The sequence below is a fragment of the Scyliorhinus torazame genome, chromosome X (assembly GCF_047496885.1).
Source record: "Scyliorhinus torazame isolate Kashiwa2021f chromosome X, sScyTor2.1, whole genome shotgun sequence".
In the NCBI taxonomy this organism is placed as follows: Eukaryota; Metazoa; Chordata; class Chondrichthyes; order Carcharhiniformes; family Scyliorhinidae; genus Scyliorhinus; species Scyliorhinus torazame.
In genome coordinates, this window is record NC_092738.1 from 6,248,078 (window position 1) to 6,272,692 (window position 24,615).

Below are 24,615 nucleotides of genomic sequence, written 5' to 3' on the forward strand. Positions count from 1 at the left end.
TTTCTTTCTCTTGTGTTTAGAGCTAGCTCCGAAAACAGCCCAAGTCCTCCCACTGACCTCCAAGACTTCTTCAGCAAGATTTTCCAGGGTGCTGCGCCTCAAAAGGCGAATGGGAGCTTCTTTGGCCCTCCGCAGTCGGGGCCCAGCAGTCAGGCCAAAACCAAGGCTGCACCGAGAACCGAAACGAAGCAAAAGCGGAGGAAGAAGGTGCGACGAACATTCCCGCGCTGAGCCTTAAAAGTGCAAAAACAAACCTCAGCGATCACCTCAGTTAGCGTGATGGCAACCTAACTGAGAAGGACAACCATGATTCTAGAATAGAACAAAGACAAATAAGTCCTCTTTTATTGAATTGTATGAATAGGTTTGGACTGTACCTTGTTTTTAATGTTTTAATTTGAATGTACAATAGCAACTAAGATGATCTTAAGAGGACTTTACTTTTTAAGTTGAGTTAAACAAAGACAAATTAATTTCTGGTTTCAACAGGTAGAATGAAACATGACCCAACGGGTGACTTTTTAAAAATGCTTTATTATTCTTCAATGTTTTTTTGGGGGGGGGCTGTACATTCCCTGAGGTCACAAATACTCCTAATTTTTGATGGGGAGTAAATGCGTTGCAAAAATATCATTAAACCGCATGTTTGGGGTCTAATTTGCACCATAAGACAGGTATTTTATTTTTAAAAGTAAAGCACTTTTTTTTTTTGTTATGAAAAATGGAAGAAACCAGAAAATAATTTGAGTTACCCATGTACAATTGAGCACATTTGTTGTGGATCGGATACAATTTCTTTTTGTAACTTTAAGAAAAAAATTAAAAAATTTACTGGAAAATTTACTGTGCTACAGAAATCATACAGAATCTTAGAAACAGAAAATAAGAACCTTTGATCAATAACTTTTACTATAAAAAGAAAAAGTGAGTTGTGTTCTTTTTTAGTCCTTTGCTTTCTCTGTAACTATTGTCTGTCCTCTCTCTCTCTCTCTCTCTCTCTCTCTCTCCCACTCTCTGTACTCCAATTGACTTTAACATAACTCTTCGAAGATGATAGTGTTGCACGATAATGGAACACCGTTATCAGTAGCAGTGATAATGTTGTATGGCTGTCTGCAGAGATCTTAATATGATTGAACACAGTGAGTCTGAAGTGCCTTGCAACCATAATGAGGTACACAAGGTTAACACTGGATTTAATTCAGTCAAGGAATATAAAGTCATCTTTATATCATCTATATTCACAGCTCCATGGGGTGGGAATGGAACGAGGATATTCATTGATATAAATTTGATTTAGCACTGTACCTTTTTCACTACTTGAAGATTTGGCCACTTTTCTCTGGGAATCGATGAAGAAATTGTCGAATTAATAGTAATAAGAGTTAAAGATTTATTATATTGTGTAAAAGGTGCCCACCTATATTGTGTCTCCCTACTGTTTAGCCAAAAGAAAAACCTCTGACCCACGTATGAAATGGTCTATCAGTTCAGACAGTAGGAAATTTGATTTAGATGCATGTTTACTGTTCTTTGCCCTTCTGAGTGTGCACAGACGGACAGGTAGGGATCTAGCAAGAGAGCACTGAACAATCCAATATAGCGCAGGTGTGTGCTCCACATAGTGAGCTAAGATTCTGTTCTCCACAATAGCTTGCATGAGATGTCCCCACCGTAACAGTGATCTAAATTTCCTAGTTCTGTACAGTATGCCTGAGATGTTGGATTACCTTGTAATCATTGAACAATCTGGAGAATTAGGACATCTACATTGTAGTCAGTTGATTGTATATCTGAACACCCTGGGTTTCAAAAGATGGTCTCAAGTCAGTCTTTCAACCATTCTGTTCAAACTGCCCAAAACCTAGCTAAGTGTTAAATTTGGGAGTCGTGTTTTTAGGAGGCACAGGTTGGGAGAATCATGGTCACAGTCATGCATCAACTGGTGCAGTCTCAGTGCTGAGGGCAAAGCAGAATTCAGGTTGGAGGTGGGAGAATAGCTGCAAGACAGCAACTGAGGGCTTTGGAGAGGAAAGGTCTGAGAAGCGGTGCTGCTTGGAGGGGTTTAGGTCGTTGCTGAATGGAAGAGATGTGATTATGCTGGGAAGCATGGAGACGATGAGGGTTAGGATCTGGGGTGAACGGGCATTGAGAGATCAGAACAATAGACTTTGTAGCCAAGGTGAATAAAGTGGCCGGGGGGAGAATACAATAAAGAGAAGATGATTTGCTTTAGTGAAATTTGGGGGGGGGGGGGGGAGGAGGAAAGAGTTTGCGTTTGGGAAATTTACATGAACAAGTGCATTAAGATAAAATAATTGAACTCTAGTGCTTTCAGATATTTGCACGGCGCTGCGATTCTGAATTAAAGTTACAACTGAAACAAATGCTAGTCTAATAATCCATTCCAACATCAGGAATATCTTATAGTGATATTGACACTATGCTTTAACTTAAAAAATTAAACCATTTTTCTGTATGCGGTTTTTTTTTTAAACCTGCCCAAACTTTACCTTTTTACACTTCATGTTTTCCTCTTACCTTTTGCCTTTCTCGACAGCCCACTTTGGAGGTGAAGCAAGCTTTTGGCTGTAAAGTGGTTACAAAGGTGTCTTAAAAGCCCATATTGTGTAGGTTGAAGTGACAATGTGAAAATTGCACACACAGCTTTAAAGTGCTTCCTGATGATGAGTAAAGTCAGCAGACCCCCCCCCAACCCAACACATTGATTGTGTCTGTACAAATAAACCCATCACATTCCAAGAATTAAAATGGTGTATGTGCCATTTGTACTTTTCACTGCAGTGATGTCAGTTTTGGCAAAGAGTCAAAAAAAATAATAATGGAAAAGAGTCAAAAAAAATAATAATGGAAGAGTATCATTGTCCAGGTCCAGTTATGGATCTCTGATGGAAGGTCAACAATCTAAGGAGTTAACTCTTGCTCTCCACAAATGTTGCCTGACGTGCTGTTTTACAACATTTTTACTATTTCATTTTCTGAAGTCACCGTTTGTTTCTAACTCTGAAATTCCTGACAGTAGGTTGCCCCTTTTCGATGAACTAAGATATTCAAGTTTGAACAAGTAATTTAAAAATTGTTGGCTTTTATGACCAGATTGTTCGATGTAGAATTTTGTACGCTGTTATTCACAAAGTTCTGCTGACTTACTGTGAGCATTGTTGAACTTGAGCTAATTTCGAGGTGACAGTCGACAAATTTGAAGCTGTATTATTTGATGGGTTCATCTATTGGACCTTCATTCATTTGATTTGAAAAGGCTTGTAGATCCCAACACAATCTCCTGTTGGCCAGAACCTTGTCAGGAGTGAAAATAAAATGCAGATTGCATTACCAAAGTGTATTTTTTTTTGTGAGGGAGAGTATTTTTAAAATTGTACTGTTGCTGAGAGTTTTATCTTTAGACATTCAAGCATGATTGGGATCTATTGTTTTCCATTAGAGAACTTGCATTTCTGTAGCACTTTTCACAACTACAGGAAGTCACAAAGGAATTTACAGCCAGTTAAATTCATTTGCAGTATCTTCACTTGTAACGGAGGAAATACTGCAGTCAATTTGCATGTAGCAAGCTCCCACAAACAGCAATATAGAACAGAAAATACTAGACAATCTCAGCAGGTCTGACAGCATCTGTGGAGACAGAAGAGAGCTAACGTTTAGAGTCTGGATGACTTTGTCAAAGCACTTATACAGTTGTTGACTGAGGGATAGATATTGGCCAGGGCACTAGAAAGAACTCCAGTACTCTTAGGAATAGTGCCATGAGATCTTTTATATCCACCTGAGAGGGCAGTTGGGGGCCTTAATTCATCAGATGCTACATTAGATAAACAACTAGCCAGTCAGGTATTTGAGCAATTGAGAAGAGACACTTAAAAATGTTTTTAAAACTGTTGGGAGACTTGTCTGCTGTGGTGAGAGTGCTGATCATAGTACATGGACGCTCTAATGCAGGTAAATGCCAACCTTGTCAGGATTGCTCTTCAAACTACATGCATTGAAGCTGATGGGCTTGGTTAGGCATACTGGAATGAAATCTCTTTTTCATTGTTTGTACCCGTCACTGTTCAATAACCCCGTTGGATAAATGAAAAAAAATCCCAGCTGAAATGCGCCTTCAGTTGCTGTTGGACCTGCTAACTAGTTGCAGTCTGTTGTGTTTTTATTTTTAAAAGGTTTGTCTCCAATTATTTTGTTTTGCTGAGTAAGGTTTAAAATTCTGCAAACTCTTTTGTGCTGTGAATGTGTACACACCAGGACCATTTTCAGACTAGCCCCAGCTATTTCACTTGACACGTTCACACGTATCATAGAATCTAGAGTGCAGAAGGAGGCCATTTGGCCCATCGGAAAGAGCACCCTACCCAAGCCCACCCCTCCACCCATAACCCAGTAACCCCACCCAAAACACTAAGGGACAATTTAGCATAGCCAATCCACCTAACCTGCATATCTTTGGACTGTGGGAGGAAACTGGAGTACCTGTTGCAGGAAACCCATGCAGATATGGGGAGAATGTGCAGACTGCGTACAGGCAGTGACCCAAGCCAGGAATCGAACCTGGGACCCTGGAGCTGTGAAGCTGCTGTGCTGCCACTGCTATTGCTTAATCAGCTAGTTAATCTGTGTCTGGTGTTGTTGAGTGATGAATGATTACCAGGCGAACTTACTGGTCTTCCTCTAATGCTCTGGGATGACATCCATTAGATATGGGTTGCAATTCAATAATGTGCTTGAAGTACATCCAGTAATGTAGCACGCCCTCCGTATTGCACCAGCGTGCGAGCCTAAAATCACATGCTTAAGTCCTGAAGTGGGTGTTGAACACAGGACCTTCCAACACTGGAGAATAATGGAGTCCTGCTGCTACAAGCTAAAGCAGGGATAAAAGCGCAGTAAAAGCACTCTAGCTTCATTTTGGGGCTTAGAAATGTGAGATATGTTACATTGAGAGCAAAAAGCAGTTTGTGTTCCACTGTACGGTAAAGTGAATGGAAGTTTCCATTTTGAGGCCTCCGTGTTCAGTCTCTGTTTCTTCATGTTATTTAAAAAATGATATTTCTCCAGCATCATTCACAACCTCAGGAAATCCAAATGTGCTTTTGAAACTTAATCCAGTGTGTTGCTGAAACAGATGTGCTGTTAAATCTCCTCTTGCACTCATGTGGCCAGTCACAAGAATTCCAAATTTCAACGAGTGCAACACTTCCTACTGCGTGAGAAAAGGGTGTGTGCGAATTGCTAAGCAAGGTGGCCTTCGAGAATGCACCAGGAAGTTATTGTTCCCCCTCACTTCCAATTCAAAAAAGGCACAATGCCTGGACGTGTTTCTTTTCCTTACAGAAAACAGGTCCTTGTCTATGAATAGTTTCTAGCAAGCGTAAATGAGCCACATTGCAAGCGCAACTGATAATCTTAATGTTGTTAATTTAACTCTTAGCACAACTGGGATTGTTCAGAAAGTGCTGTACCCTCGTGGAATCACATCTAACATTAGACATTATGTTCTGAGTTTTGCAGGCATAGCATAAATTCCCCCAATCTGTTCAATTTCATCCTGCATGAATGCATTCTATCATAGGACTGTGTCTCACTTTGGCATTATCAACACGCTTGGAAAGGAACACTCGCACAAGCTTGGGTCTAATACACTCAAATTCAATATGTAATTAACAGTCCAACAATGTTGTTGATATCACAAATTTGATCTTTGTTGTGCCTCTGTCTCAGGTGTATAGTCACTTGATATACAGAACTTAAGGAGTTTCTGAAACAGAGACATGCAGTTGAAGCTTTTTGTCTTGCATTCATTAGGACAGATGCAAGAATGTGAAATTTCAAAGGGAGCAACAATTTATACAGCATGAGAAAAGGGTGCTGATTGGTCATGGTGATGATACCAGGGAGTTGTATGTAGTTTTGGTCTCTGAGGAAAGATGTAAATGGATTGGAAGCAATTCCGAGGAGGTTCAATTCCTGTACCGGCTTGAGGTTATCCACGAAGGCCCTGCCTTATCAACTTTGCCCCTCACCTGAGGTGTGGTGACCCTCAGGTTCTCGCTCTCAAAATCTATGGTCCATGGGGACTATGGCAGCTTTCAGTCATTCACTGGATTGATATCTAGAGTGAGCCGTTTGTCTTATGAGGAAAGGTTGGATAGACTGGGCTTGTTCCACGGGGGTTTAGAAGAGTGAGGAGTGACTTGATTGAAGTATATAAGATTATTACGATCCCAGACCAGACCCTAACAGTGGCTAGGATGCTGGACAGAAACTGAAATATTTTAATTTTGAGGATACCTCACTCCAGGAGTGATTGCAAGAAATAGGGATAGGGCATATTAAAACAAATGTTATTACTAACACAGTATTAAAATATCTTTAACATCACATAAAAGAACTATGCTACAAAAAAAGTGAATATTAACTGCTATCTTTATTCCCACTCAAACAAGAAAAAAAATTTCCGCTCTCAATCCACGTTCATACCATTAGCACATAGGAATACCACAATATAGAGATGTTCTTTGAGAAAGAGAGATTTTGTGCATTGCTTTGAACAAAAGCTCTGAATCCTGTCATAGATACATAGAAGATAGGGGCAAGAGGAGGCCTTTTGGCCCTTCTAGCCTGCTCCGCCATTCATCACGATCATGGCTGATCATCCAACTCAATAGCCTAATCCTGCTTTCTCCCCATAGCCTTTGATCCCATTCTACCCAAGTGCTATATCCAGCCGCCTCTTGAATATATTCAAAGTTTTAGCATCAACTACTTCCTGTGGTAATGAATTCCACAGGCTCACCACTCTTTGTGAAGAAATGTCTCTTTATCTCTGTCTGAAATGGTTTACCCTGAATCCTCAGACTTTTATAAGTCTCCATGAGATCCCCCCCCTTATTTTTCTGAACTCCAGCGAGAACAATCCCAACCTTGTCAATCTCTCCTCATATGACATCATTTCCCGCCATCCCTGGAATAAATCTGGTAAACCTTTGCTGCACTCCCTCGAGAGCAAGAACATCCTTCCTCAGAGAAGGAAACCAAAACTGCCCACAATACTCCAGGTGTGGCCTCACCAAGGCCCTGTACAATTGCAGCAACACATCCCTGCTTCTATACTCGAAACCTCTCGCAATGAAGGCCAACATACCATTAGCCTTCTTTACCGCCTGCTGCACATGCATGCTTACCGTCAACAATTGGTGCACACTCCCCTCTCCCAATTTATAACCATTCAGGTAGTAATCTGCCTTCCTGTTTTTGCTTCCAAAGTGAATAACCTCACACTTATCCAAATAATACTGCATCTGCTATTGATTTGCCCACTCTTCCAACTTGTCCAGATCCTTGCATCCTCGTCACAATTCACCCTCCCACCTAACTTGGTATCATCTGCAAACTTTGATCATTAATATATATTGTGAATAGCTGGGGCCCCAGCACCGATCCCTGTGATACCCCACTAGTTACTGCCTGCCAATTTGAAAAGGACCCATTAATCCGTACTCTTTGTTTCCTCTCTGCCAACCAGTTTTCTATCCACCTCAATACATTTCCCCCAATCCCATGCGCTTTAATTTTGCACAATAATCTCTTATGCGGGACTTTGTCAAACGCCTTCTGAAAGTCCAAATATACCACATCGACTGGCTCCCCCTTGTCAACTGTACTGATTACATCTTCAAAGAATTCCAACAGATTTGTCAAGCATGATTTTCCCTGCTTTCTCTATACCTCCCTTTTTGAATATCGGAGTGACGTGAGCTACCTTTGAATCTGCAGGGACAGTTCCAGAGTCTATTGAATCCCGGAAGATGACCACCAATACATCCACTATTTCCAGAGCCACCTCCTTAAGCTCTCTGGGATGCAGATTCTCAGACCCTGAGGATTTATCCACCTTCAATCCCATCGGTTTTCCCAGCACCATTTCTCTACTAATGTTGATCTCCCTCAGTTCTTCTCTCACTAAACCTTTCATTCTCCAACATTTCTGGTATCTGATTTGTGTCCTCTTTTGTGAAGACAGAACCAAAGTTTGTATTCAATTTCTCAGCCATGTCTTTGTCCCTTATTATGCATTCCCCTGTTTCTGTCTGTGGGGGGCCTACATTTCTCTTCACCAATCTCTTTCTCTTCACATATCTATTGAAACTCTTAGTGTCAGTCTTTATGTTCCCTGCAAGCTGCCTTTCGTACTGTACTTTCCCCTTCTTAATCAATCCCTTTGTCCTTCTTTGCTGCATTCTAAACTGCTCCCAATCCTCAGACCTATGATTTTTCTTGGCCAATCTGTCTGCTTCTTCCTTGTATCGGATACTATTTCTAATTTCCTTTGTAAGCCATGGATTGGCCCTCTTACCCCCTTTGCTTTTCTGCCAGACAGGAATGAACAGTTGCTGTAGTTCCCCCATGTGTTCCTTGAATGTTTGCCATTGTCTATCCACTGTCATCCCTTTAAGTAACTCTCCCCAATCTATCAAGGCCAACTCACGCCTCGTATCTTCATAGTTCCCTTGATTAAGATTCAGCACCTGAGTCTCCAAATCAAATACTTCACTCTTCATCTTGATAATAAATTCTATCATGTTATGGTCGCTCATCCCCAAGGGGTCTCGGAGAGCCAGATTGGCAATGATTCCCTTCTCATTGCACAGTACCCAGTCTAGGATGGCCTGCTCTCTCGTTGGTTCCTCCACACATTGGTCAAGAAAACCATCCCGTAAACACTCCAGGAATTCCTCCTCTCCGGCATTGTGGCTAATTTGATTTGTCCAATCTATGTGCAGATTAAAATCACCCATAATCACAGATATTCCTTTATTAAATCCATCTCTAATTTCTCGTTTCATGCCATTCCCAACCCCACCACTGCCGTTTGGGGGTCTATGACACCCACTAATGTTTTTTGTCCCTTGGTATTTCTCAACTCTACCCATACAGACTCCACATTGTCAGAGCTAATATCCTTTCTCACTATTGTGTTAATTTCCTCTTTAACCAGCAGTGTCACGCCACCACCTTATCTTTTACGCCTGTCCTTCCTAAATACTGAGAACCCTGGGACATTCAGTTCCCAATCCTGGGACATTCAGTTCCCGTCCCTGGTCACCCTGCAGCCAAGTCTCTGTAATCCCAATTATATCAGACCCATTTATATCTATCTGCGCGATTAGTTCATCCACGTTATTGCCAACGCTCCGTGCATTAAGTTTGTCTTTTTCACAATGCTGGTCTTGCTCCCAATATTTTTCTCTCCTGCCCTGTTTGAATTTTGCCCTTGGTTTCTCCACCGATCACTTTTCTACCTTTTGTTTTTGTCCTTGCTCCCTCTTTCTCTGACTCCTGGCGTAGGTTCCCATCCCCCTGGAATATTAGTTTAAACCCTTCCCAACCGCTCTAGCAAATAGTCCACCTAGGACATCAGTTCCAGTTCTGCCCAGGTGTAACCCATCCAATTTGTACAGGTCCCACCTCCCCCAGAACCGGTCCCAATGCCCCAGGAATCTGAAACCCTCCCCCTGACACCATCTCTTCAACCACGTATTCATCCTATATATCCTGTCATTTCTACTCTGACTAGCACGTGGCACCGATAGTAATCCTGAGATCACTACCTTTGAGGTCCGATTTCTTAACTTCCTTCCTAGCTCCCTGTGTTCTGCTTTTGGGACCTCATCCCGTTTTTAAATCTATGTCGTTTGTACCGCTGTGACCACGGCCACTGGCTGTTCACCCTCCCCCTCCAGAATGTCCTGTACCCGCTCCGAGACATCCTTGACCCTAGCATCAGGGAGGCAACATACCATCCTGGAGTCTCCTTTGCGGCCACAGAAACGCCTGGCTATTCCCCTTACAATTGAATCCCCTATAACTATTGCACTGTCACACTTATCACCCCTCCCCTCTGCAGCAGAACCAACCGTGGTGCCACGAGTTTGGCTGTTGCTGTTTTCCCCTGAGAGGCCATTCCTCTCAACAGTATCCAAAACAGTATATCTGTTCTACAGGGAAATGGCCACAGGAGATTCCTGCACTACCTGCCTTGCTCTCTTGCTCTGTCTGGTGGTCACCCATTCCCTTCCTGCCTGCAGAGTCTGAGCCTGCGGTGTGACCACCTCTCTATACGTGCTATCCACGATGCTCTCCGACACTCCAGTGTCTCCAGCCGCCGCTTCAGCTCTGAAACTCGAGCTTCCAGGAGCTGTGACCGGAGACACTTCCTGCACACATGCTGACCCTGGGGACTGGAACTGTCCCTAGTCTGCCACATGGAGCAAGAGGAGCAGACCACGCCTTGGAGCTGCCCTGCCATGATTTATTCCTTTAAACTTCTGAAAGATGTTTTGTGTCAGATTATATCCAATGTCTCCAATACTATTTAATTAGCTTTTTAAAAAAAAATACTGAGTATTTATCCCTCTTGATCTGCGATCAAATTAAAAAGTTATTTAAATCAAATTCAAAGTTATTTAAATCCACCTACAAATAGTTATTTAAGTCAAATAAAAACCAGTCTGCTCTTCAGCCAATCAGGTCACAAAACCATGCAGAAACTCTGGCTGTATCTCTTCAGAAGGTGCTTCTGCCCACCTTCCAATCAGACAAGTCTGAACTGCTTTGAATGACTGCTGATATGTCTGCAGACATATCTTTACTGCAGAGAGCAGACTGCTGTTCACAGCTTCATCTCGAACTCCACTACTGCTGTGATAGTGGAGTCGGACACTTTAGGAACTTTCAAGCGGTTATTGGATAGGCACATGGAGCACACCAGAATGACAGGGAGTGGGATAGCTTGATCTTGGTTTCGGACAAGGCTCGGCACAACATCGAGGGCCGAAGGGCCTGTTCTGTGCTGTACTGTTCTATGTTTTCCACTAACCTACTTTCCCTGCAATATACCTGGTGCTGGATTCTCCGACCCGCCGGCAGGATTCTCCGTTACGACGGCCGGTCAATGGGGTTTCCTGTTGTGGGGCAGCCCCACGCCGTCGGGAAACCCCCGGGTGCTGAAAAAATGGTGAACTGCACTGGCGGAGAATCCCGCCCCTGATGCCTTAGCTCCACCCAGCACCAACATCATTTTACCAAGCTGCAATCTAATTTAACTCCCCAGGAAACCACCCTTAATCCAAACAAAACTGCATTAGCCCAACCTTTTTATGATGGCTTCATTGCGCCCGTGGCTCTCAAAACCTTTGCTGTCTTTCAAACCAGGATTCTTTTAAAACATGATTGTAGCAGTCAATAATTAACTCAGGCTTTTAACCATTACTACATCAAATACCTATAAAACAATACATCTGAAAGTCCTACATTCATCACAAGATTCTGAACAGTCTTGACAAGACTGACGTGGAAAGGATGCTTCCTCTTGTGGCTGAGTCCAGACATAGGCAGCCACAGTTTGAAAAATTAAGGGGTCATCCATTCAGGACAGAGATGGGTATTTTTAAGGCGGAGGTAGATTCTTGCTAGGCAAAGGAATCATGAGAAGGTGGAATTTGAAACACAAACCAATCAGTCACGCTCTTGTTGATTGGAGCAGGCGCGAGGAGCCAAATGGCCTACTTCTGCTCCCATATCGCACGTTTGAATGAGCTAGCGTTCCCCGTGCTTTTGTTGAATTCGAAAGAGGCAAGTTGCTTTCTCCAGGCACCCATTTTCTCTTGCAGTATAAATTGTTGCTCCCTTAGAAATTTGACACTCTTGCACCTGGCCTGATGCATGGAAGACAAAACCTTCACGAGCACATCTCTCGACCGGTTGTGATCATTTGTGTTGTGGCAGTCATTGCACGGAAAGTTCCCAAAAACAGCAATGTGATAATGACAATGTTTTAGTGATATTGGCCGAGCGATAAATGTTGACTGACTAGGCATGGGGGTAAAACTCCCTTATTGTTTTATAGAAATAGTGCCATGGGATTTTTAACAGATCCACCAGGGAGGACAGATAGGTTTATTGTTCCATCTGAATGATGGCCCCTCAAAAAAGGCAATAGAAAGGCAGCACCAGGCGATGGCAGTCTAGATTTCTGTTCTGAGGTTTCTGGAGTGGGATTTGAACTCGCAACCTTTTGATTTGGAGATGTGCCTACTATCCACTGAACCACCACTGATGCTTGTTAACTGATACCTGTAGGTAATTGTTCAACTGCATGAATACTTGTGATAAGTGGCTGCTAAAAGTGAGGCAACTGCAGTTTAACGCCCCAAGGAGCAGAGTAATTGAAAGAGCTGTTTGGCTTTGCATTGCTTTGTGCTCCTTCTGGACAGTTTTGTCAATCCACAATGGGAACTGAATTAGTTCAGTTTCCAGTTGCAGTTTTAGAATTAACGAAAGAGTGCATGGAAATAATTTAATTTCAGAAATATTCAACCGAGCTAAATACTTTGCACAGTTGTGAAATGTTTCCATTCTCGAGATTTATAGTGAGATTGCTAACAGAGCAAAATTATGTGCGAGTTTGTGTATGAGGGACCTGGTCAAGACTGACTAACCAACTCCCCAGTAGACAGTACTAACAAGAAGTTGAATCATTCTTGGATCAGCGGTTTAGAAGGTTCAATATAGTTATAGGTGTACAATAGGCTTAGCACTGTGTTTGGCATTGTCACCTATGGAATGTGATTAATCAAGTTATGGACGGTAGTGTAGGTGGTGTCAGTTGAGATGTTGAAATTTCACAATGTTACTCATCAGTCGTGTTAAAGGGCTATTTCAAGCAATGCCAGACTCGAGGGCCCCTCATTGTCACACAGCATGCAGCCCTTTTGGATGCTGTTGAAAAACTAGGATAGCTTTTAAACAACATCCAAAAGGGCTCATAACCACCTCTGTAGAGTGCAAGAAAAATTAATGGGACTAACTCCCAGGTCAGTCTGTATTACCAGTTGAGTAGATTACACTGAGTAGATTACAAGGAGAGGTCATTTCAAGCCGCAACTCTGCCATGGTTACAGGTAGAAAGGCAGCACCAGGCTCTTGTACCACAGTCGCAGTGAGGAAGACATTTTACATAAATTATTGCGTTAAGCAGTTCTCTCCCAGGTATTAGCGACTAAACCAGTTTGGCAGCATCTGCAAGGTAATGTAGACAGGAGCAATCTGCATTCTTCTTCGCTAAACACATACTTATGTTCTTATGCACAAACACTGCTATGCACCCTCAATGACATGAACATCTTTTATATGTCTACAATTAATGCAAAGAAGGAAAAAAGTATAAAATTATACACAAGCAGCTTATACACAGGAGCACATCGCATACATACAAAGTCTTTCACTTGCGCAGGTAAGAAAACAGTTGATGTTTCAAGAGGTAGTGCCAGCAGTTCCTTCATTGTCCATTGTCTGGGTACATTGTGCCCATCGCTCATGCTGGCCCATTCTGAGGAGGTTTGGAGCTACTGGCAGAATCAACTTTCAGCATTTGCCCAGCGGTCATGCACCCACTCAATACTTGTTGATGCCAAAGATTCGGACACCGTGCAGCTGCGGGAGTTTGGGAATGAGTGCAGTGAGCAAAGATGTGGTGTTCACCAGGAAATGAACAACGTTGTATTTAGTGTAAAAACTTGCTAGCAGATACCTGAAAGGAAAACACAGTTTTAACAATGGTTTGTCACCTAAATAAGTGCTAATTGGTAGAATCACACAGCACAGGAAGTGGCCATCCATCCCACTGTGCCTGTGTCAGCTCTTTGGATTAGTACCAATTTCCCACTGTCATATTCCCAGTAGAGTATCGAGGGAGTGCCGCACTGTTGGTTAGGACTGAGGGAGTGCTAAAAGTTTTCCCCTTTCAAATATTTCTCCAATTCCCGCTTTTTGAAAGTTCCTATTGAATCTGCTTCCACCGCCCTTTTGGGCAGCACACTCCAGATCACAACTCGCTGTGTAAAAACAAAACGCTCCATCTCCCCGTCTGGATCTCTTGTCAATCACCTTAAATCTGGGTCCTTTAATGATTGACGTTGTGAAGAAGGCCTATGGAGTGTTGGCCTTTATTGGTAGAGGGATTGAGTTCCGGAGTCGGGAGGTCATGTTGCAGCTGTACAGAACTCTGGTACGGCCGCATTTGGAGTATTGCGTACAGTTCTGGTCACCGCATTATAGGAAGGACGTGGAGGCTTTGGAGCGGGTGCAGAGGAGATTTACTAGGATGTTGCCTGGTATGGAGGGAAAATCTTATGAGGAAAGGCTGATGGACTTGAGGTTGTTTTCGTTGGAGAGAAGAAGGTTAAGAGGAGACTTAATAGAGGCATACAAAATGATCAGGGGGTTGGATAGGGTGGACAGTGAGAGCCTTCTCCCACGGATGGATATGGCTGGCACGAGGGGACATAACTTTAAACTGAGGGGTAATAGATATAGGACAGAGGTCAGAGGTAGGTTCTTTACGCAAAGAGTAGTGAGGCCGTGGAATGCCCTACCTGCTACAGTGGTGAACTCGCCAACATTGAGGGCATTTAAAAGTTTATTGGATAAACATATGGATGATAATGGCATAGTGTAGGTTGGATGGCTTTTGTTTCGGTGCAACATCGTGGGCCGAAGGGCCTGTACTGCGCTGTATTGTTCTATGTTCTATGTTCTATCTGCTGTTCACTCTATCAAAACCCCTCTGATATTTCAACACCTCTATTAGGATTCCCCTTAACCTCTCCTCTAAGGAGACCAAACCCAGCTTCCTCCCCTCATAGCTCAAGTGCCTTATCCCTGGTGCCATTTTACTAAATATCATTTGCGCCGGTTGCAACGCCTTGTATTATTGGAGTTTCCCCTCGCCCATATGCTTGGGAACGATACCACAGGCACTGGTTGCTTTACAGCAATGAAAGAAAATCCAACAGGTGTGATCGGCTATTCAACTATGGAAGATAAAGATGTGTAAAGCCTCACTGATCAGCAAGAGGGACCCTAGCAGAATTTTCCATGCTAGGGATACTACATCAATCAGAGAACCACACTTCATGAGATGATCATAATAATAATCTATATTTGTTTTATATAATATATAGCAGCTTTCATGACCTCAGGATGTCCTAAAGTTCTTTTCAGCCAACAAGTACTTTTTAAAGTAATAATAAATAAACGTTATTATTGTCACAAGTAGGCTTACATTAACACTGCAATGTGTGAATCCCCTAGTCACCCCATTCCGGCGCCTGTTCGGGTCACAGAGGGAGAATTCAGAATGTCCAATTCACCTAACAGCAAATCTTTCGGGACTTGTGGGAGGAAACCGGAGCACCCGGAGGAAACCCACGCAGACACGGGGAGAACGTGCAGACTCCACACAGACAGTGACCCGAGCCGGGAATCGAACCTGAAACCCTGGTGCTGTGAAGCAACAGTGCTAACCACTGTGCGACCGTGCCGCCCATGTGTAGTCACTGTTGCAACGTAGGAAAAATGGCAGCTAATTTGCGCACAGCAAGCTCCCACAAACAGCAAGGTGATAATGACCAGATAATCTGTTTCAGTAATGTGGGTTGGAGGATAGATATCGGCTCCTGGAGAGTAGGGAAAACTAAACCCCACCTCCACTCCCATTACTGACCCTCCGACAGTGCGGCGCTCCCTCAGCACTGACCCTCCCACAGTGCGGCGCTCCCTCAGCACTGACCCTCCCACAGTGCAGCACTCCCTCAGCACTGACCCTCCCACAGTGCGGCGCTCCCTCAGCACTGACCCTCCCACAGTGCAGCACTCCCTCAGCACGGACCCTCCCACAGTGCGGCGCTCCCTCAGCACTGACCTCCCACAGTGCGGCGCTCCCTCAGCACTGACCTCCCACAGTGCGGCTCTCCCCCAGCACTGACCCTCCCACAGTGCGGCGCTCCCTCAGCACTGACCCTCCCACAGTGCAGCACTCCCTCAGCACGGACCCTCCCACAGTGCGGCGCTCCCTCAGCACTGACCTCCCACAGTGCGGCGCTCCCTCAGCACTGACCTCCCACAGTGCGGCTCTCCCCCAGCACTGACCCTCCCACAGTGCGGAGCTCCCTCAGCACTGACCCTCCCACAGTGCGGCGCTCCCTCAGCACTGACCCTCCCACAGTGCAGCACTCCCTCAGCACTGACCCGCTGACAGTGCAGCACTCCCTCAGTACTGACCCTCTGACAGTGCGGCACTCCCTCAGTACTGACCCTCTGACAGTGCAGCACTCCCTCAGTACTGACCCTCTGACAGTGCAGCACTCCCTCAGTACTGACCCTCTGACAGTGCGGCACTCCCTCAGTTCTGACCTTCTGACAGTGCGGCACTCCCTCAGTACTGACCCTCTGACAGTGCAGCATTCCCTCAGCACTGACCCTCCCACAGTGCGGCACTCCCTCAGTACTGACCCTCTGACAGTGCAGCATTCCCTCAGTACTGACCCTCCCACAGTGCGGCACTCCCTCAGTACTGACCCTCTAACAGTGCAGCACTCCCTCAGTACTGACCCTCTGACAGTGCAGCACTCCCTCAGTACTGACCCTCTGACAGTGCAGCATTCCCTCAGCACTGACCCTCCCACAGTGTGGCGCTCAGCACTGACCCTTGCAGCGGGACTGTCACCTTTGACTTTTGTGCCTGTCAAGTCTGGCTTGAACTCACAACCTTCTGACTCGGAGGCAGAGTGGTAGCCACTGAGCCATGGCCGACTTCCTGTTAATAACACGGAGCCCAATGGTTAGTTTCCGTCCTCCCTCCCTCTTCTGCTGCAGTAGAATTCCAGATTTTGCATTTGATTTAACAAATAAAACAGTTGTTGTGAAAACAGAACATGGACTTACAGAATTATTGGAGTGATGGTGAGAAATTTGCGTGAAGATGTAAACTGGATCCCATAATCCATTTGCTCCCAGTGTGTAAGTAATCGTGCCTTTCCCTGGTCTGGAGTCTCAAACGGTGTTCCTTTAACCGTGTGTAGAAACCAATACATTGCCTACAAACAGAGACTTGGTACATCACTTGGAGCTGACCAAGGCCTTTTCCATTTTGTCTGTTAAGTGGAGAGGCTCTCAGCAATTATGGAAATACCTCAGAGCAACCGAGAGGATATGGAGCACAGCTGGAGCCTGCAGGTCTGTCTCCAGCTTTTTCATCTCATTCTTGCTGAAGGAATTATGGATTCATATGAAATGCCTTCCATGTGAAGATTTTGTGGTCTACAAACCTCGGCTTTAGGCTAGAAAGTTGTGTCAGGAAGATACACTGACAGCCCTATAGTAATTGCAGCAAAGGCCAGTTTGAAACAGTTAGCACCCAAGTACAATATCATAACCGCACATTGTGTTATTCCATTGACAGCAATAAGAATTTCTAGGGTTTGGGTTGTTATTTAATGCTAACTGCTGAGAATATATTTGTCCCTATAAGTTACCTCAGTGACAAATGTGTTATTATCAAAGGCACATTAGCTCTTGCCAACCTCTGCTCCAATGCAATGGGCCAGTCCTCGAGTGTGCAGTCCACAACAGTCCAGAAACGTGGTGTGTTTCAGTTAGTGATGTGTAAAAAATCCCCACCTGGACAAAATAAAATCAAGCCTTCGGAAATCATCAGTGCAATGATGATCATTGCTCCAGCATTAGCCTGTAGAAGGAATCCATTGCTCAGCGCTGCACTGAATTGGGGAAGATTTGAGTGCCATTTGCAATGTCTCCTCGTGGGATGATGGGGGCGGGGAGGGGTTCCAGAGACGAATTAAGACAGGATATTCACCCCCAATGATCAGACTTCAGGCAGTAGTACATTCTACATGGACTACAGCAGTTCAAGAAGACAGCTCACCGTCACAACTAGGGAGGAGCAATCAATGCTGACATCCCATGAATGAATGTTTCAAAATTCAACCTTGAGCAGGTGCAGGTCAAGCAGGGAGAATTTACTTTGAAAATAAAATTATCCTGCAAGAGTGTGTTGTGGACAACGGGGATCTGTTTAGTTACATTGAGAAATTTTCAGTTTGAGGTCTCCATCAGTGAAATTTCCAGTAATAACCAATCTCTCTCAGTGTGCTTTTCCAACAATGCCTCTCTGATTTCTTGAATGCGTAGGAAACGGAGTAGTTCACATCATGTCAAATACAATTAATACTGAGAGTCTATCTGCCGCATGCTGAAGGGAAAAAAATGGTGTACCCATCCCACACTTCAGTAAATGGGGGCTAACTGTTTTCTGTTCTGGTCGCTGTACAATGAAATGAAAAAGCAAGGAGTGATGCAGCTCAGCAATGGTCATCGAATGACTTCTCCAACCAGAATGCTCCACCGTTAGAGAGAAGATCGTCACAAGATCTGATTGGACGAGGATGAGTTTGAGCTCAGCTGTGTTGCCACAGTGGAACAGTTCACTGGCACTAACTGCCTGAGCTCACTTTTGAAGAATAGCCAGTGACAGAAGATGATAGGACCTGCAGACCTGCAGAAACATTGTCCCAGTCAGTGCATTAAAGAGCGAAAGAAGGACAGCAAATCACACAATGGTATTTGACATCAAGGAGCACCCTACCGAGGCCCACTCCCCCATCCTTTAACCCCACCTAACCTGCACATCTTTGGATTGTGGGAGGAAACCGGGGCACCCGGAGGAAACCCACGCAGACACGGGGAGAATGTGCAAACTCCACACAGACTGTCACCCAAGGCTGGAATTGAACCCAGGTCCGTGGTGCTGTGAGGCAGCAATGCTAACCACTGTGCCACCGTGCCACCCACACGAGATAGTGATCAGCTGGTGCCCATGGTGCTTTTTTTCCCCCCAACCCATAACTGAAGTCAATTTTTGCACCATGCCTTTCTTCCCACAGGATGATGGGAGCCCTTTAAGAGCGTGAATTTTTGCCTTCCCACCAATAACCCCGCCCATTCTCCATGACTCACCGAATTGTGGATGACATGAGTGAGGGTCCACACCACAGGAATGCTGAAGAACGGAATGCTCAGCAGGACGACGTGGAGAATTCCAACTAAAATGAGGTAGGCCAGCCAGATTCCCCGGCTGTTCATTATCCGGGTGTTTGGATTAACCTCACTGTGAGCGACACCAACATTCATCCTGTCTCCTACTTTAAAGAAGGGGAAAGTTCAAACGAGAAAGTGGTCCTCATTCTCTGTCCTCCACTTATAGCTGCTGGCATCCGTCTGCATAACCAGGTAAAGCGAAATGATACAGTTTACCCCAAAACAGAAATAGTAAAAGTTAAGCATGCTTTTTTTTTCAGTTATGGCGCACAGGGAGAGTTAGGTTATTACTCCGATTCCATCCAAAGCCAGTATTTGAGCTACTTATAAAAGACTTTTAATGCAAAGCTGACAAACATCAACAGCAAAAAAAAAAACCTTGCTTTTATTTCGCCAGTCAATTTGCGCATGGCAAGATTCCACAAATAGCAATGAGACAAACTATTAAATCTGTTTATTTTGACAATAAATGTTGGCCCCATGACACAAGGGAGATCTCCCCCTGCTCTTCTTCAAAATAGTGGCTGTAGGATCTTTTATATCCACCTGAGGGGACAGACTGGGGCGTCAGTTTAACATTTAATCCAAAAGGCAGCAACTGTGACAGTGCAGCACCCTCTCAATATTGACCTTTCAGCAATGCAGCACCCCCTCGGTACTGCACTGGGGGTATCAGCCTTATTTTGTGGGCCTTTGAAGCAACAACATTTTGACTCAGAGGCGAGAGTGCTACCCACTGTGCCATGGCAGAAATGGAATGGGCATCGGTCACATTATGCAATGCTTACTATATCGAAAGCAGAGCTCTCCTCCCTGCACCGATCCCCCACCCTGCATCATGGCTCAGTGAGAAGTGGAGGGGAGAAACCGAGTCTCTGGGAGGTACTCGAGCTTCATGAACACAGCCACATGGTGAGCTCCTGATCACACCCACGCTGAGGTGAGGAGATGCCAAAAGAATTGTACCCCAGGTGGAAATGGGCTAGGCAGCCTCATTCCAGACAATGCAAAACTGCCACATTCAGGATACAATTGGTCTCCTGGTGCATTTGTACCATTTGCGCATTTTGCCAGGTCCATTTTATGCTATTGCGCACAGAGCAAAGCTGCCCCAGGTTTTCCACCATTCCGTCATTTCAATCAGGGCTTATGCATGCCTGCCCGTAATTCAGAAATTAGTTGTCCTACTGCGTTCTGTGCTGCTGAGGCAGGAGACGATTACTGATAGGGGGCAGGGAAGGATGGGCTGCATCAGGAAAAATGCAGGTGAAAGCTGTTGTACCCACATAATTTACCTTGTTATAATATCTACAGTGCCCTCCTGGCCAGCCTACCACCTCAACCCTCTCTAAACTTGAGCTCATCCAAAATTCCACTGCCTGTATCCTAACTTACTCCACGTCCCATTCTCCCATCATCCTCTACCCGTGTCTCCAGCCACCTAAGACCTAAACTCTGGAATTCCCTCCCTAAACCTCTCTACAACTTTAAGCCAACCCTTCTGGCCTATTAGAACATAGAAAAATACAGCACAGAACAGGCCCTTCGGCCCACGATGTTGTGTCAAACTATTGTTACCCAAGTTATTGGCATTCTGCCGTACTCCTTTTATGTCAAATTATTTTCTGGAAACTGCTCCTGGGAAGCTTCTTGGAATGTTTTCCTATGTATTTTTAATTCAAATTTAGAGTACCCAATTATTTATTTTCCAATTAAGGGGCACTTTAGCATGGCCAATCCACCTATCAACAAAGAACAAAGAAAATTACAGCACAGGAACAGGCTCTTCGGCCCTCCCAGCCTGTGCCGATCCAGATCCTTTATCTAAACCTGTCGCCTATTTTCCAAGGATCTACTTCCCTCTGTTCCCCGCCCGTTCATATATCTGTCTAGATGCATCTTAAATGATGCTATCGTGCCCGCCTCTACCACCTCCGCTGGCGAAGTGTTCCAGGCACCCACCACCCTCTGCGTAAAAAACTTTCCACGCACATCTACCCTAAACATTCCCCCTCTCACCTTGAAATCGTGACCCCTTGTAATTGACACCCCCACTCTTGGAAAAAGCTTGTTGCTATCCACCCTGTCCATACCTCTCAATTTTGTAGACCTCAATCTGGTCCCCCCTCAATCTCCGTCTTTCCAACAAAAACAATCCTAATCGACTCAACCTTTCTTCATAGCTAGCACCCTCCATACCAGGCAACATCCTGGTGAACCTCCTCTGCACCCGCTCTAAAGCATCCTTCTGGTAATGTGGCGACCAGAACTGCACGCAGTATTCCAAACGTGGCCTAACCAAAGTCCTATACAACTGTAACATGACCTGCCGACTCTTGTACTCAATACCCCGTCCGATGAAGGCAAGCATGCTGTATGCCTTCTTGACCACTCTATCGACCTGCGTTGCCACCTTCAGGGTACAATGGACCTGAACTCCCAAATCTCTCTGTACATCAATTTTCCCCAGGACTCTTCCATTGACCGTATAGTCCACTATTGAATTGGATCTTCCAAAATGCATCACAAAGGACAAAGAACAAAGAAATGTACAGCACAGGAACAGGCCCTTCGGCCCTCCAAGCCCGTGCCGACCATGCTGCCCGACTAAACTACAATCTTCTACACTTCCTGGGTCCGTATCCCTCTATTCCCATCCTATTCATATATTTGTCAAGATGCCCCTTAAATGTCCCTATCGTCCCTGCTTCCACTCCCTCCTCCGGTAGCGAGTTCCAGGCACCCACTACCCTCTGCGTAAAAAACTTGCCTCGTACATCTACTCTAAACCTTGCCCCTCTCACCTTAAACCTATGCCCCCTAGTAATTGACCCCTCTACCCTGGGGAAAAGCCTCTGACTATCCACTCTGTCTATGCCCCTCATAATTTTGTATACCTCTATCAGGTCTCCCCTCAACCTCCTTCGTTCCAGTGATTGGGTGAGGATGTTCTTCATGACACATCACGCGAGGTTGCAGGGCGCGAGCCGCCTGACGGAAGCAGCAGCTTGGAGGGAATGGGCCGGAAAACAGGCAGGTTAACACCCGCCTCCCTTCCCTCCCCCTCTCTCTCGCCCCCTCTCCAGCTTAAAGGTACCTTCTATTTGTTTAATCTTAGTGACAAAACTGAAAATCACGTTTGGATTTTTCCCCCCAGTAGGTTTATTGTGCTGTCATGGTACCAGGTAGCTGTGGTGCCAGCCTGTACAAAGAACAAAGTACAGCACAGGAACAGGCCCTTCGGCCCTCCAAGCCCGTGCCGACCATGCTGCCCGACTAAACTACAATCTTCTACACTTCCTGGGTCCGTATCCCTCTATTCCCATCCTATTCATGTATTTGTCAAGATGCCCCTTAAATGTCACTATCGTCCCTGCTTCCACCACCTCCTCCGGTAGCGAGTTCCAGGCACCCACTACCCTCTGTGTAAAAAAACTTGCCTTGTACATCTCCTCTAAACCTTGCCCCTCTCACCTTAAACCTATGCCCCCTAGTAATTGACCTCGCATTTGCCTGGATTGAACTCCATCTGCCATTTCTCTGCCCAACTCTCCAATCTATCTATATTTTGCTGTATTCTCTGCGTATACTCTGTATACTCCTCGCTATCTGCAACTCCACCAATCTTAGTATCATCTGCAAACTTGCGAATTAGATCACCTATACCTTCGTCCAGATCATTTATGTATATCACAAACAACAGTCGTCCGAGCACGGATCCCTGTGGAACACCACTAGTCACCTTTCTCCATTTTGAGACACTCCCTTCCACCACTACTCTCTGTCTCCTGTTGCCAGCCAGTTCTTTATCCATCTAGCTAGTACACCCTGAACCCCATAAGACTTCACTTTTTCCATCAACCTGCCATGGGAAACTTTATCAAACGCCTTACTGAAGTCCATGTATATGACATCTACAGCCCTTCCCTCATCAATTAAATTTGTCACTTCCTCAAAGAATTCTATTAGGTTTGTAAGACATAACCTTCCCTGCACAAAACCATGGGGGTGAAACCCACGCAGACACGGGGAAAATGTGCAAACTCCACACGGGCAGTGACCCCGGGCCGGGATTCGAACCCGGGCCCTCAGCGCCGCAGTCCCAGTGCTAACCACTGCGCCACATGCCACCCCTTTGTTTTCCTATGTTAAAGGGGCTGCACAAGTACAAGTTCTTTTAAAAAAATCAAAAGGCAAAGGCAACATCACAGACTCCACAAATAGGTCACGGTAATAGCATCGAATTAGCTGATTTTGGTGGGATTCAAGCATCTGACCACTGGCATGTGGAAAAGCAGTAAAATGAACTGCACATTGATAAAGTTAAACTCCGTGGCATGCACACACGAAGATCAATCAAACGTTCTTTAGGGGGTGAAAAGGGGGCCGACAAGTTCTTCTCATTTGTTTGAAACTGTAATCCTCGTTGGACAGATGGGATCTCTTTGGGATCTAGATAACACCATCAGCAATGGAATGAATGACCTCGATGGCAGACTCAGTGGTCTGATACCTGAGCCAACTAGCTCCACAGTAATTCAGGGCACGACTCAATGGCCAACCCTGAGAAATGCACCCAGCTCCATAAGGTAGATTTATAGTCGAGCAAGCAGCAGGAGTACTCTGATTTATATGGTTCTTATCTTTCCCTAGGTGGAGTTGGACTTCCAAATCCTTGACTCTCACCAACCTTCACCCAAGTTTTACAGGATCAGATACCCTGCCCAACTGACTAAAACAAATGTTGAAGTGTTACAAGTATTAACAATGTCACTGGTGCTCGACATTTTGACAACAACAACAAAAATAGTCCCCCACATCTTCTAAAAAGCAATTTGTGAGAAAATCCCTTAAAACAAGCAGCAGCAGGCAAGGTACACCATCCGGCAGAAAACTCCCCACCACGGAAAGAAGTTGTTAGTGAGGACCAAATACTCCCCAAAACGCTTGGCGACTTGTTTTAAAGAAAATAAAAGGAGATAATTCGAAAAGGGCGAGGTGGAAGTGGTTGTTTTCTCAGCACTTGTCGGAAAACAGGTCCTGCAGCCTGTCCCTTTAAAAGGCGAGTAATGGGGGTCAAAAGAACATGTTAACATTTAACTTCTCTGATTTTTTTTTTTTTAAAAACGGGAGATTATATCTTCAAAAGCATTTGAACCCCAGACCGGAATCGAGAGCTTTCCACTTACCCCAGCGCCTTTAACTGCGAGCGGCAAGGCCTGCACTGCTCAACCTGACCTGTCACCGCCAGCACCGCCCACCTCAGCTGCTGGTTGGCTGCTGGAGCTGGCTCCGCCCTGTGATTGGCCGGCTCCAACGTCAATCGGCCGCCGAGCCCGCCCATCACGCGAGGTTGCGGGGCGCGAGCCGCCTGACGGAAGCAGCAGCTTGGAGGGAATGGGCCGGAAAACAGGCAGGTTAACACCCGCCTCCCTTCCCTCCCCACTCTCCAGCTTAAAGGTACCTTCTATTTGTTTAATCTTAGTGACAAAACTGAAAATCACGTTTGGATTTTTCCCCCCAGTAGCTTTATTGTGCTGTCATGGTACCAGGTAGCTGTGGTGCCAGCCTGTACAAAGAAAAGTACAGCACAGGAACAGGCCCTTCGGCCCTCCAAGCCCGTGC

The 24,615-nt window shown here is 45.2% G+C and overlaps 2 protein-coding genes across 7 annotated transcripts in view; one reads left to right on the plus strand and one right to left on the minus strand.

Moving 5' to 3' along the window:
• dnajc14 (DnaJ (Hsp40) homolog, subfamily C, member 14) overlaps positions 1 to 839 on the plus strand; it is a 65,839-nt gene extending 65,000 nt beyond the window's left edge. For all 3 annotated transcript variants that reach the window (XM_072493748.1, XM_072493746.1, XM_072493747.1), the window contains one exon: positions 21 to 839. In XM_072493748.1, coding sequence (XP_072349849.1) covers positions 21 to 238 — 218 coding nt within the window. In that variant the 3' untranslated portion in view covers positions 239 to 839. The remainder of the gene's footprint in view (positions 1 to 20) is intronic.
• On the minus strand, positions 244 to 24,283 carry ormdl2 (ORMDL sphingolipid biosynthesis regulator 2). Of its 4 annotated transcripts, none has more exons than XM_072493752.1 (4): positions 24,180 to 24,239; positions 18,910 to 19,091; positions 16,819 to 16,970; positions 13,206 to 13,624 (listed from the first exon to the last, which is right to left on the minus strand). In XM_072493752.1, the coding sequence occupies exons 2-4, from the start codon at positions 19,081 to 19,083 to the stop codon at positions 13,489 to 13,491; spliced, it is 462 nt and encodes a 153-aa protein (XP_072349853.1). In that variant the 5' UTR covers positions 19,084 to 19,091; positions 24,180 to 24,239; the 3' UTR covers positions 13,206 to 13,488. The 4 variants fall into 4 exon arrangements, with proteins under 4 accessions (XP_072349850.1, XP_072349853.1, XP_072349852.1 ...); XM_072493751.1 differs by having other exon boundaries at positions 18,910 to 19,170; positions 24,180 to 24,230; XM_072493753.1 differs by having other exon boundaries at positions 18,910 to 19,094; positions 24,180 to 24,222.
• Positions 24,284 to 24,615: the final 332 nt, after the last annotated feature.

Excerpts from the sequence above, each read along its gene's own strand:
- ormdl2 (XM_072493749.1), bottom strand. The coding sequence starts at position 8,966 with ATGGGTAGAGTTGAGAAATACCAAGGGACAAAAAACATTAGTGGGTGT.